Source organism: Coturnix japonica, chromosome 1 (genome assembly GCF_001577835.2).
Source record: "Coturnix japonica isolate 7356 chromosome 1, Coturnix japonica 2.1, whole genome shotgun sequence".
In the NCBI taxonomy this organism is placed as follows: domain Eukaryota; kingdom Metazoa; phylum Chordata; class Aves; order Galliformes; family Phasianidae; genus Coturnix; species Coturnix japonica.
This window is the reverse complement of record NC_029516.1, coordinates 71230120-71243118: the sequence shown is the minus strand read 5'-3', so window position 1 is coordinate 71243118 and position 12999 is coordinate 71230120. Positions and strand designations below refer to the sequence as shown.

Sequence of the window (12999 nt, the reverse complement as noted above, 5' to 3'; positions counted from 1 at the left end):
ACAAACTACACTATCATACAATGGCAGGTTTTCCACACAAGGAAACTCCACCAGTCCCCTCCTCAGACAAGAAAAGTGTATTCAGAAGTTCTTCTCTGTCTCTTGGCTTAGAACTGAGATGTGTGCAAAAAGTCATGAGGGAGCTGAAATGAAAGTGAAGATCATTCATTACTAGGTCTTTAATAAGGTTTTCAAGAATAAATCAAAGTTGAACAGAAGGCACATCTACAAAGCTTTACACCAAAGTACCCATCAGGTTGAACAGTCAAATAAACTCAAAAAAAAAAAGTTTTTAACATCTCCTGGTTTCACTTTCAGCTACCTGAAGTACAAACTCCCACGCCCTCTTCTTGTTCCACTCAAGTCTTTAATTCCACACATCCTGAGTCAGCTTCCTACTGAGAAGTGCAATGCTTCCTCCCCACTGAAATGCCAACACCTCTCCAGGAAGTCAATCACTCTTACTGAGGTACAGAACCCATGACAGAAATGTCCAAAACGACCTTGAAAAAAATAACGCCAATGTGCAGGCATACATAAAGTTCATAAAATATTTATCTAACAAATCAGGGCAATTTTCCTTTGAGAATACATAATAAAAGGAATAAGTACCCCAAAATGTAGGACTTTAAATCCCCTTCCTTCAATTGCTGAAAGCATGTAACACGCAAAGACTGCTGAGTGGGAACAGCACAGCCTGAAGAGTTAAAATGCATCACAATGTGGAGGCTTTTTAAAATCATGTCCACTTATATCAATAAATTACTCACTCCTCTCCCAACGTGGGAGTTCTGAAGTGAGGCACAGTGATGACAGCTGCACACCCAGTCACAGAAGACTTACGTCAAACAGATCATGACAAAAGCTTTGTTATTTGCAGAAGAACTGGGGGAACAATGAAGTAAGTGACAAGTGGAAGGTCACAGCTGAAACGGCTCATAGACCCCCTAGAACACAGGCACTGATAATCTGGAGAAATTTAACACCAAAAAAGGAGAAAGTACTGCACCCAACTTACGTGAGCTTTACTGTAGGGATTTGAATCTCTGATAGCTGGCAGGTATCTCCGTCTTCCCAGTATGGTCTGCACAAACCCATCTCTTCTGCAGTTCCTTACTGTCTCCTTCAAGAATTTCTGAATGCCTGTAAAAGGAAGAGAAAGTTTTCATTAAGACAAGTTGATTAAGTTGCCTAAGGTAATGGATGCTTCACACTGATTCCTCACTGGACTAAAAGAAGGCTGCCTGGGAAGCTCAAACAGCACATTTCACATTTCCTTTAGACCCTGTCAGTGAAGGAGACAAAAGCACACGATTGTTAATTCAGCCCATTTTCAAGCTCTGCTGGGAAACTTACGAAGGCTTATGAGGTGGAAGAGAACACATAGTGTCAGGATATCTGGCTGTGCCTAAGAAGGTAGGAAGTAATTTCTGCACAGTGGCCAGGCGCAGAGGATCATACACATACAATTGGTAATGGAGAGGTCAGGACCTGGAGAATACTGTAAAGATAAGCGGCAGAAAGAGGGTAAGTTGAAAGCAGAAGTCAGAGCCCATGATGACTCAGGTTGGCTTACTTCAGACTGTGACTTCAGATTCCAGGATGAAAAAACTCACCCTCTTGTGCTCTGCAAAGGAAGTAGTCAGTCCATCAAAGGTGTTAAAAAGAAACTTAGGTCAAAGAAAGATGAGACACAGAATAGCCTCTTTCATTGCAAGTTCAGGTAACAACTGCAGTGAACTGGAAAAAGTTAACTTCAGTTACTTTTCAGGGTTTTCAAAATACAGCACATAAAAGGAGCTATTCAAGATCAAGACTGGCAGCATTAGTCAATCAGTCAGGTATGTAATTTAGCAACAGCAGTATACAGAAGTGAAAATTCATAGGAATTGAAATTACAGTATATGTTCAGGTATATTACTCTGAACAACTGGATAAGAACATAATAGTTATAAAGCAGGACAGTTTAAAGTTCAATGAACTCAGAAGACAAAAATAGAAGAGAGTTATATTTAAAAATTATAAATGTGACCTAAAATTACATTACACATCCCTCAAAACTGTATGTTTTAATAAAGAAAAGAGTGCTTCTCATTCATAAAGTTGAGACCTTTAAAATTAATCCCCAGGGCTGATACATGTAGTAACCAGACAATGGTGTTCTCAGAACAAATAAAACACGAGTACAGAGTCATACATTGTGGAGTACCAAACTGCTCTGTTCATACACAGGACTTCTGCAAAATGAAAAGCTTTTTCAAAAAGATAATTGGAGTAGTGGGAGAGCAAAGATGAATTTTGGATTTGAAGAGACACGGAGTGAAGGGATTTAAAAACAGAAGAGCAACCAACACAACAAAAGGAAAAAAAAAAAAAAGGCTTCCAAATAGTCTTATCCTAACCTGTGTATCTTGATTTGAAGGATTCAATGTAATTGGCAGCTTCATTGTCATCAATGCCCATCTGCTCACCCAAAGATTTTGCTCCTATTCCATAGATGATTCCATAGCAAATCTGCCAGAGGACAGGGCAAAGAACCATAACAGTGCGGTGAGCCATGCAGAGAAAAACAAGCCAAAACAAAATGTGATTCAGTGGAAGACAAGTGTATTGTAACAAGGGCAAGGTTTCAGGTAGAGAGATGACCTCTAAGCACAGCCATTTATTCTCCATTTCTCCATCCTTATTCCCTAATACTCAGAGAGCTCCAGCTGAAACGTACTAAAAGCAGGAGGATTTACAAAGCAATTATTGAACAGTCACAGCCAGACTCAAACTGCAAATTATTTTACTATGACTCCCAATGTTTTGAACACCAAAACTTTTTGCCCAGAAAGCTGATGATTATGTTTGGTTTTTTTCCTGAAACATACCTGCTTAGCTTGTTGCCTGGTGTTGTCTCCAACAGCTTCAGAATCAATCATCTTCCATTCTGCTGCAATGCTCTTAAAGACATCAGTACCCTTGCTAAAGGCTTCAATGAGTCGACAGTCACGAGACAAATGTGCAAGGATCCTCAATTCAAGCTGACAATAATCAGCAGCCAAGATAAAACCACCTGAAGTCAACAGATAAGGACAAATCATTATTTTATAAATTACTTCAGCAACATTCCAACCACACAAATCTCCATCTCCTGAGAAAAAGAAGATCTGAATTGCATCTTCTTGACTTTTGACATCATTTATGCCCATGTGGGCAAGCGCTACTGAACCACAGAACTTTCTTTCATTTGCAGTTAATCTCACAGAGGTTAACCGCAGTGAAAAGGACTGATGCCTCTTGGGTAGTTGCACCTTCTGCTGTGAAAGTTATATACAGCTATCTCTATGCAACTTCAGATTCTGGGTTTTTTTTTTGTGAATACTTTTAGGAATCACTTCTGCACCTGGTAAAAGTTCTACCAGTCAGCAGTAGAAATAAAATCAAACCTAATAAAATCTAAAATCCATCAAGTGTACCCAGACAGTTATTTGTCCAGGTGCTTGTGTACAAATCTAGCACCTGACAGGAATGCTCAACAAAGAGATCAGACCAGCAGGCTTGTACTGAGCCAGGGCAGGCAGTGTGAAAACAGACAACAGAATAGACAACACTAGATACAGTGTGTATTAGGAGTTCTATAGATAGAGTGCAATTGGTGTATTAAGAGCTCCGTAAATATAACTCCTTACAAAATAATGTATTCTTAAAGAGGGAATTAAGGTGCGAACATCTGAATTATAACATTAGAATATTTTACTGAGTTGAAATATTCTCCTTTACAGCCTTCCTGTGAGTAATTCTGAGAGCATGCTAACAATTTCATTTGTTTCCCAAGGAGGCTACTCAGGTATGTACTGTCACCACTTCTTAACTCTTCATCAGATCTAGGATTTTTCGTTAACTACATTCTTAAGAAATAGCTTGCACAGAGCAGGAACCAAGTGTTACCTGGAAAGGGAACAAAGGCATGCCGCATGCTAACAGAAAATGGGATTCCTCTTCTTTCAGCTCTGTCTTCAGCCCAAGTATTTACACTATTAGGCAAAACACTTGAATGCTTTCGACCTCTGGGGAGACAAAGAATCACTTTTCTTCACCAATTTCTAAAATGCTGAAAGAATTTTAGATGCATAATCATTTTTGCCATGAAGAAGCTGTGAATGCAAACAAGACAGTAGCCTCTATTCCCCAATCCATAAAGAAACTATGAGAGAATAGCATAAAATGGCTGACTTCTCTTCTACTTCTTCCACAATATCCCACCCTTCTTCAGCACAGTTCTTAGAGAGTTAAGCCAGATCCTAACCAGTTAATTACTTTTCAGACTCATACATGCTACTATTGGATGGAAAGCATAACACTAGTCTGTTTGCTGCTGAGTTCCACATGTGACTATAAAAAGTAACTACACGAGGCCTCATGCTATCAGTATTATTATATCTCTCACGTGTCATTATTTTTTTCTCCTGAATAAAGCTTTTTTGGTATTTATTCCCCTGAAACTGTAAGGGAAACACTGAGAAATGAGTCACATTGACATGACAGCAGCCACAGGCAAAGTCAGAAAAAAGAAATTTCACAACTCAACCACATTAGGATCAGGGGAATAAACACAAGCATTGCCAAGATCCTTCCTACCTGACCCTGGAAACAGCACGAGAATAAACACTTCCATGGCTTCGGAAGGGTGGGCTTTCTTCAACTACAGTCGGCATTTCAATCTCAAAATCTCTTGGCACATTCTGGATATTTGGCTCTGCAAAACTTACTCGACCTGAAAAGGAAGATAAAAGAGAAGGTATAATTAAGAGTTCGAAAGGAATCTGTCCAGTAGGGGAACACACATCTGCATCACTGTGCAAAACACAACAGTAAAGTGTTTTGGGGAAAAGGAAAAAAAAAGAAACCTGGAGAAAAAAAAATAAAATTATGACTAATGAGCTCATGCTTGTTTAGGTGGTTCCTGTCCATCATTTTCTTACAGCTAACAGGAAATTCCAAGATCCAGAACCTGTTCTAGGGTCAGAGATTTGCAAGATAATATGCAAGAAATAAATTACACTTCTCACAGAACAAACACATCCACGTAGGTCTCTCCAAAAGTAATGCCTCCTATTTATTTCCATGGAAAATATAACATATACAAAGAGTGCAGTAATGCTATTTGGTAGAGAAAATTCTCAGCTACAAAACACCATTTTTCAGCACAGTAACCATAATTAGCTATGTATTTTTATCACTGATGAACAGGAGCCTGTATACCACACTTGTAAAAATCTGCACCAACAGAGATGACTCATTGTCACTGTTGCCACTGTTGAAATGCACCACCCACTTCTTCACTGTTCACATCCACTGTTTGGTCTCCACAAACATTCAGCAAGCATCAATGAATGTCAATGGATGCCATTTTCTTCTGCATAGAGGACTCAAGTTACATACCCTCGTTTCATACATGCTTCCATGTTGGATACCATTTCGTCAGACTGCCCCTCTGCTGCCATCTGTCATGCAGCAACAACATGTAATAGAATACTGGTGGGAATGTTCAGCCTCTACTGCTATACAGCCAACATCCAACTCTGACATTGTGGGCCAACATAACAAAACAGAAGGTGTTACTTTTGGAGTAAACCTCATATTTTAACACATTCAGACTTACAGGACAGATTAATGTGAAACAGATATTTATGTATTTTCATTCGGTTTAAAATAAAGGACAGGCTTGATTTCTTTACTCTTTTCCCTACAGAAAAGCTGTGAACATTCAATAATGAGGAAGGATTTTGCAGTCATTTCTTTACCTGTAGCTGTGTGAGTCTGTGACACTGGATATATCCTTTCCATTCCTAGTGCAGAATTGAATCGTTTTTCCCTCTGTAGTGGAAACACCACTTTGGAAATGGCATTGTTGATCCTTCTCCATTCCAATATCAGCCCTGGCAATGGGTGAAGTGTCTTTAATTTCTCCAAAACATCCTTGGTGGAGAGAAACACAGTTGCAATTAATTGCCTTAAAAGTTTTATAAAGATCTTGCAGCTTTGTGGGAAGAAGCATCTCCATCAGTGAGCTTCCAGTATCCATTTGATTTACAGTCAGTGATATTATAGTGCTTACACCTGAACAATGAAAACACCATCAGACACAAGCAAGGCAAAGACCTCTCTCTGGATTTCTTACATCCACCATTATTGGTCTGTACCAATCAACAAGTCACCTGAAATGAGCAAAAAAGCATTGCTTGCCATGTGTCCTCTATGTTGCCTACTTTTACAGTGTTAATGTTTCTCCTCCATTTACTTGTACAGTTGTCTCCCTGTTGGAGGTGGTCAAGCTTGCCCACAGTAGGTGCTGGAACTAGGTGACTTCTAAGATCCCTTCAAACTCAATCAATTCTATGATTGTCTCCTATCTTCATGTTAGGAGCACATAAAGCAAAGCCCTTGACCATGTTCCTTGAAAGGCAAAGTTCATCACTACCGATGAAGGGACTAAAATCAAAAGATAATGTCATACAACTCTTTTTCCAGCATAACACATTTTTGTATGCAGCAGACTGTTATTGTCTCTGCCTTTTACACCACAAAAGGAGGGAATCCTCAATTTGAATTTGCTTCTCTGTTCTTCCACCACTAGAATACTTAATTCTTCACTGCCACTTAAGTTTCAAAGATCAATATTTGCTTTCCAGTCACTGACTACATTGAACACGGGGAAAGTAAGAAAACAACACATTAATGAGTACTGAAAACAGGGAACATAGTTGTTAGCTCATATCACTTGTCTGACAAGAACACCTATTAGCACAGTATAACAGAAGTTGTTATTACTGCAGCTGCACAGTATCTAGCAGCTACACAGTATGGCAATCACCTTCACATATATACAAGCTTTTGAAATTCTACATTCAACATGCCATAGGATCAACCATTCTGAAGATAAATTCTGTGAAGCACCAAATATAGATTGGGCACTAACTGGTAGGGAAAATACTGTATTTAAATGTCCTTCAAGCTGATGTTGAAAAACACTTCTACTGTTGGCTTTACAAAATCATCTATTTTGGTCTTGATTCAAATTCTGCCTGACTACTCTCATTTAAACCTGCTATTGAGAGCTAGGTCCTCACTACAATTGGGCTTTGGAAGATTAGGAGTTAACAGCTCTGCTAAAGGAGAAGCCAGATTTGAATTTCCAGTGGTAGGTGGAGGAGTGAAAGGCAAGAAAAAGTTTACTTTTGTCTACACCAGTACATCTAATTCCAACAGTACGTGTGTGGAGTAAGAATTTTTACAGTCAATTTCAGATTAGAACCAGACTTTACTGTACCTTGGTTGTACTGAACTGCTTGCTCAACCTAACCCGGTTTCCTTTAATAGTTGTTCTTCTGGTGTAACCCAGAGTTTTCTTGTTCCCTTGAACTTTCACATCTCCATTTTGTGGCAACTTCAACTCTAGGAACAAAACCTGAAAAAGGCCAGCATCTCAGATCAATTTCTGCACGCTACTCATGCACTTAATGCAGCACTTAAACAGCCTATTTCAGACAGAGGATAGCAGGAATGCTCCAAGTAATTAGAAAGCTATCAAAGTCATCTCTCCTTATTTTAATTAACTACAAAATGCAATCTAAAATCTCATTTTCTAAGTACTATAAGTTTGAGTTCAGATGTATGTTTTTAGGAAAGGTAATTAACTCCATCCAATAAGAGAGTTTACTGCTAAGAGCCAACTCTTATAAAACATGGAATTAAGAAGACCAGAAGTGGGAAGAACATTAGTGAAGACAAGCAGTGTTAGTGCAGAACAAGCTTCAGCATAACAAGATTGGCACTGGAGGAGGTGGCCACAGAATATCAGTTTTTCTAACAAACTGCCAAAAACTGGAAATTGAAGTACATGCTCACTACTTGACAGATACAACACAGTTCTTCACTTTCCATTCTGTGTAGAGTTATACACTGTTTCACAGTTATTACATTTCACTTCACAGCTGGGATAAGGGAATAGAAGTTTTTTCTCTCACAAGTTTATTTAGCACAAAAGTTTTGCTGCCAGAAAATAAGAAGGGTAAAGCTCCACTGATCTATAAAGGAAAAAATGCTTCACATGATTTCAAGCAAAATTTCTGTATGAAAAAAAAAGATTATAGAAAAATGTTTCTTCCTCTTTTCCATGAAGCAAAATAAAATTAGAGCTGAGCACTATTTGAGGAGTTGTAACTCACACTAATACTACAAAACAAAACTGCATTTGCAACATAGGTAGAATATTTCTGGAACTTCTTTTAGTGATCACTGTTTGCAAATTTTAGTTACTTCCATAACAAGCCATTCAACAAGAAAGTAGTGTATCAAACAGAACTAACCAGATAAAAATGCATGCATGGCAGTTCTAATCTATTCCTGGGATGACAAGAAACATACATAAAAAACAGAAAGTAATGTTCTACAGAAATAAAAGTATCGGTAATTTAAATCCAAATCTGTGTCTTAGTTTTTTAAAAAAGGAATTGGTTCTATAAATAAATGTTCAGATTCTTAAAAACAGGTTGCAATTCTTTCAAAACTTTAAAATAATCTTCTATTTTGTGCTTGTGTTAAAAACAACATCCTAGCTAGTTCAGATCAAATGATACCACATCCACTGTATGTAAAATACAGCCATTGCATCAAAGCTATTCTAGCCCTGCACCGTTAACCCAAAATAATCCAAAAGCTGTTTGACTGGCAGATGATCTGATGCTTCCTGAGGAGCCAGGTCCTGTAAAGACAACAAGTTCATTTCCACTTCATTTCTGCCTTATTTATTTCTGCAGAAGTTAGCAGAAATCATAATGATCACTATCAAGCAGAAGATGCACATCACCTTGCAGGCAGCCAGCTCATAATGAGCACAGACAAATTAACTCTGACCAGAGTCTTTTCTTCATACAAAGTCTTCCCATGAGAGTTTTTCCTTCATTGTATGCTAAAAACTCCTTGAGAATATCTTCTCAAAAGTACTCCAGTCCCATCTGAGCTCTCACATACCTCTGCAATGTCATCAGGGCTGGTCAAGGAGAAACTGTGGCCTGCCAGTTGATAAGCTTTGGTCTCAATCTCAGTTAGTTTAGCTTGCATGACCTGTTTCTGGGTTTCATATGCTGCTGTGCTAAAACCAATGCCATTCAGCTCCAGCAGAGCCAAGCAATAATGGTTGGGCATCTCCACTTTAGAAAACACATCTGGAGTAAGAAAAAATGTCAAGAAAAAACTTCTATAGCATCAAAAACATATCAATTGTAACTAATTTGTTTAAAAAATAAAATAAAGCAACAGGGGAACCCTTGGATTTCAAAACAAACCAAGTGCCCTGACACACCGAGATCTTTTAACAGATTTAGTTTAAATACATCTGTTTCTGGAATATTTCATAGTAAAACATTTATAATAGAAGTTGATAAGTTGGTAAGTGGGCAGCCTATTCCAATGCTCCACCACTCTTTTCGAGAAGACATTTTTCCTAATATCCAAACTGAACACCCCCTGGAGCAACTTGAGGCCATTACCTCTATCTATTACCGTATCACTAGTTTCCTGGGAAAAGAGGCTGGACCCCAAACTCCCCACAGTCTCCTTTCAGGTAATTATAGGGAGCGATGAGGTCTCCCCTGAGCCTCCTCTTCTCCAGACTGAACAATCCCAGTTCCCTCAGCTGCTCCTCTTAAGACCCCTCACAGCTTTGGTGCCCTTCACTGGAAACACTCTAGCACCTCAGTGCCTTTTTTGTAGTGAGGGACCCAAAACTGAACATAGTGCTTTAGATGTGGCCTCACCAGAGCTGTGTACAAAGGGAACAAATACAGGAAGACCCACAAGTCCCCTCAGAGTTGCCAGGGTACTTGCCTGGTAGGTAAGGATCCTTTTGATTCAGAGATTTTAAATAGACTATTACCCAGATGGCTTCCTCAGCCAATGGAACCAATGGATGTTTGGGATATAAGAAAACATCTTAAATCCTATAATGAACCCCCAAACTCTCCTCTTGTTAATTTGTTTTTGCAAAGCAGATGTATTTCCAAATAAATTTCCCTCTTTTCTTTTAAAAGATCAGATTTTTACCACAGAATACACTTGAATATGAACTCCCAAACCTCTTCTGTTCTTCACCAATCACTCACTTTGTGGTTGTATAGCTACCCTATCTCTGCCTTCAAGTGGAGGAGGTCTATTTACCTGTCAGATTTTCCTTCTGTAGTTCATTATGGAGTTGGTTCATGACATTGAAGATGAGCACAGACTCTATTGCTGCTCTGTAACGCCCAGAATGATCTTCACTGGCACTAAGCCCCAGGCTCTGCACACCCTGGCCGGCACCTACCCCTTCCAGCAGAGGTAGTTCATTGGGCAGAAAGTTAGTCACCATGTTGTGAAGGGTACGTTCCTTAGAGCCAGAATCAAGTAGCCAACATGCAACCTTAAAAAGAGACTTCCATGAGACTTTTTTAAAATCATAATACAACCTTAATACTTGACTGGGGGTTAAAGCAAGGTTATAGTGCAGAACATTCCTCATTTGTCGGGCAGACTGCAATAACTTGTGGAAAAGTTAAATGATTTCAGATAAAACTTCTAAGAGGTCGTGTCACTTAAATGCTTTATTCTCACTGAAAATTAATTCTACGCATTTGAAAATCTTACCTTTTGTCAACTTAAAACATCTAAAGGTACTACTCTTCATTGTTTTACTTACATCATCCTAACACAGAGAGGATTAAATATGACAACCAGGATCAAAATGTGTTTACTCTGAAAACTGAATTTGTAAAAATCGGTACTTGCTGTTGATCTGGTGTCTATGAGCCAAGCTCTTTTATTGCTCTTCAATTTTATTCCAAATATCAATAAACTAAGCTCATCCTCCTGTTGAGCAGCTTTGCTACTTATCTGCACATTTTAATTGCTAATATTGATTAATAGCCTTGATGCTATTCAGCCCACGTGTGATGTAAGATATAAATATCAACACTAGAAATTTCTGTGCTTCTAAAGCTTTTCCTAATAAGGACAAGGAGGCCATTTAAACTCTTTCCAGAGTTTCATTTGAATTATAGGTGGCATCCATGCCTTTTGAAATTACATATAGATTTTGTTTTGAAAAAAATAGTACTAGTAGAGTGGTCCATACACATAGCAGATAAAATCTTTGGTAACAAAATCTTCTGATCTCAGATTCAATAATCTGACCAGAAACGTTCCTGGTATTTCAGTCCGTAGCTTCTTATAAGCTACAAGACTGTAGCTTCAGCCCTGTCCACTGGGACGGGTGAGATTTAAACTTATCCTCTCCACTTAAGTATTCAGTTATGAAATATTAACGTGTTAAATAACACTGAACCTGGCCCGTTTCTCTTGTAGGGAACACAAACGCACACACTGCATGAAAACTGCTCTAAATAACGTTCTACATTTTCCACTGGAAGAAAATTTCCCTACAGCCCCCAATGTATGTTAATATTCAAATCTAAATTACAGAAGCAGCAGAAGGTTCTCCTGCATTTCCATGTATGTGTTTTACCCAAGTTAAAATTCTTAATCCTGCCAACCTTTGGGTCCTCAAAACTTCCTTCCAAGGAGATGCCACAAGCCATAACAAGGGTCTTGTAGTGCTGAATGAAATTATACATGATAAGTGAGCGCTCCTGCTTCTCCTGCAGGTACAGCTGCAAATGATGCAGTCTCTCTGTTACCGACAGGTTTTTGTCCAAAGGTGGCGGTGCCAAACTCGGACTGATTTCTAAGGTAGAAAATACAAACAAAATCAACATTTTTACCCATTGTATAAAGAAAAGAGAGAAAATCTTGAATGCAACCAACTAAAGCACAAAAAGTACAGTAGGACAGTAAACAAGTAACAATAAACCTATATTGACTTTATCTATTTTTTCAAACTAGATGTGGCTCCCAAAAAATATGCTGTGTTTACACTGCTGAATAAGGATGGCCATGAATCAAAACTTAGCCATAAGAGCAGATTGGGCCTTATTCTAATGTCAGATTTGCTCTGAAGAGTGAAAGCTAATAGAAGTTGAAAGAGAAAAGCAGATAAGCTAAAGAGAACATAGGAGTAAGCCAAGATGTAAGTGGTCCACCACATGAGCTGTAGTTCTTTGCTTGTGCCAATCACCTGGTAGCACAAATCTATAGATAGCAACTTATTCAAGCCTGCTGAACACTTAAAGTGACAAAAAATAACATGGCTAACTTACTCCATCACACAAAGGGCTGAGTTAGGAATAACTATAACAGTTCCAAAGAACTATCACAGGTACTTTTCTGAAATGCACTGTCACGTAAAGCAGCACAGCTTGTCTGCTCACTTACCAGTCTGGTCTTGCACCTGCTGCAAAGATATATAGTAGGCATCTTTTCCACCCCAACAGACTGCCAGTCCAACTACCAAGATGTCTTCACAGTGTTGGACAGGAAATCCATCATCTTTCACCTGCATCCCCTGTGGAAAATTTCCTAAGGGAATATTTTTAGGTTATAATTACAAAATCTATAAATATGGGAGAGTTTGGCTCTGGAAAATATAGATACCTACAGCTGAGCTTAAATTTGTTAAACGTGAATATAAACCTTTACTTCTATCTATATGGAGAAAATATCTGTGTTTCTCTTTGGGGTAAGGAGGAGGGCAGGAGGGAAGATGTTTAGGACACAGCAGTTTTCTCAAATTAATATTTTGCAAATGTGGAAATACTTGCTTCAGATGCAATCCCACAAGCAGTGCTGGCTGGTGGAGACCCTGAACAATCCCTAGAGGTTACTGTTAAATACACTGTTTACTTTAAAATACAGTAGAATTTAAGACATGGAAAGATATATGTGATAAAGGGACCATACAACAGAGATTCATTTAAAATTAGGTATGAAATGTCAAGTACTTTTAAATGTTTTCACATACAAACAAGCTGCTAACACATCATTACAACCACCAAAGACCTAAGAGCACAATGCCTGACATCA

General features: G+C 38.6%; 1 protein-coding gene across 4 annotated transcripts in view; it reads right to left on the bottom strand.

Annotated features, from left to right (window-relative positions):
- The window catches only part of POLQ (DNA polymerase theta), a 48454-nt gene that overhangs the window by 6709 nt on the left and 28746 nt on the right, over window positions 1–12999 (bottom strand). For 3 of the 4 annotated variants that reach the window (XM_015874562.2, XM_032447287.1, XM_015874571.2), the window contains 11 exons: window positions 12352–12495; window positions 11574–11764; window positions 10204–10444; window positions 9019–9212; window positions 7316–7453; window positions 5790–5964; window positions 4624–4759; window positions 3934–4052; window positions 2874–3058; window positions 2403–2514; window positions 1019–1143 (listed from right to left, as the gene is read on the bottom strand). In XM_015874562.2, the coding sequence (XP_015730048.2) occupies window positions 1019–1143; window positions 2403–2514; window positions 2874–3058; window positions 3934–4052; window positions 4624–4759; window positions 5790–5964; window positions 7316–7453; window positions 9019–9212; window positions 10204–10444; window positions 11574–11764; window positions 12352–12495 (1760 nt within the window). Of the gene's footprint in view, window positions 1–1018; window positions 1144–2402; window positions 2515–2873; window positions 3059–3933; window positions 4053–4623; window positions 4760–5789; window positions 5965–7315; window positions 7454–9018; window positions 9213–10203; window positions 10445–11573; window positions 11765–12351; window positions 12496–12999 lie in introns of those variants that run through there. The other variant, XM_032447288.1, reaches the window with a different exon arrangement.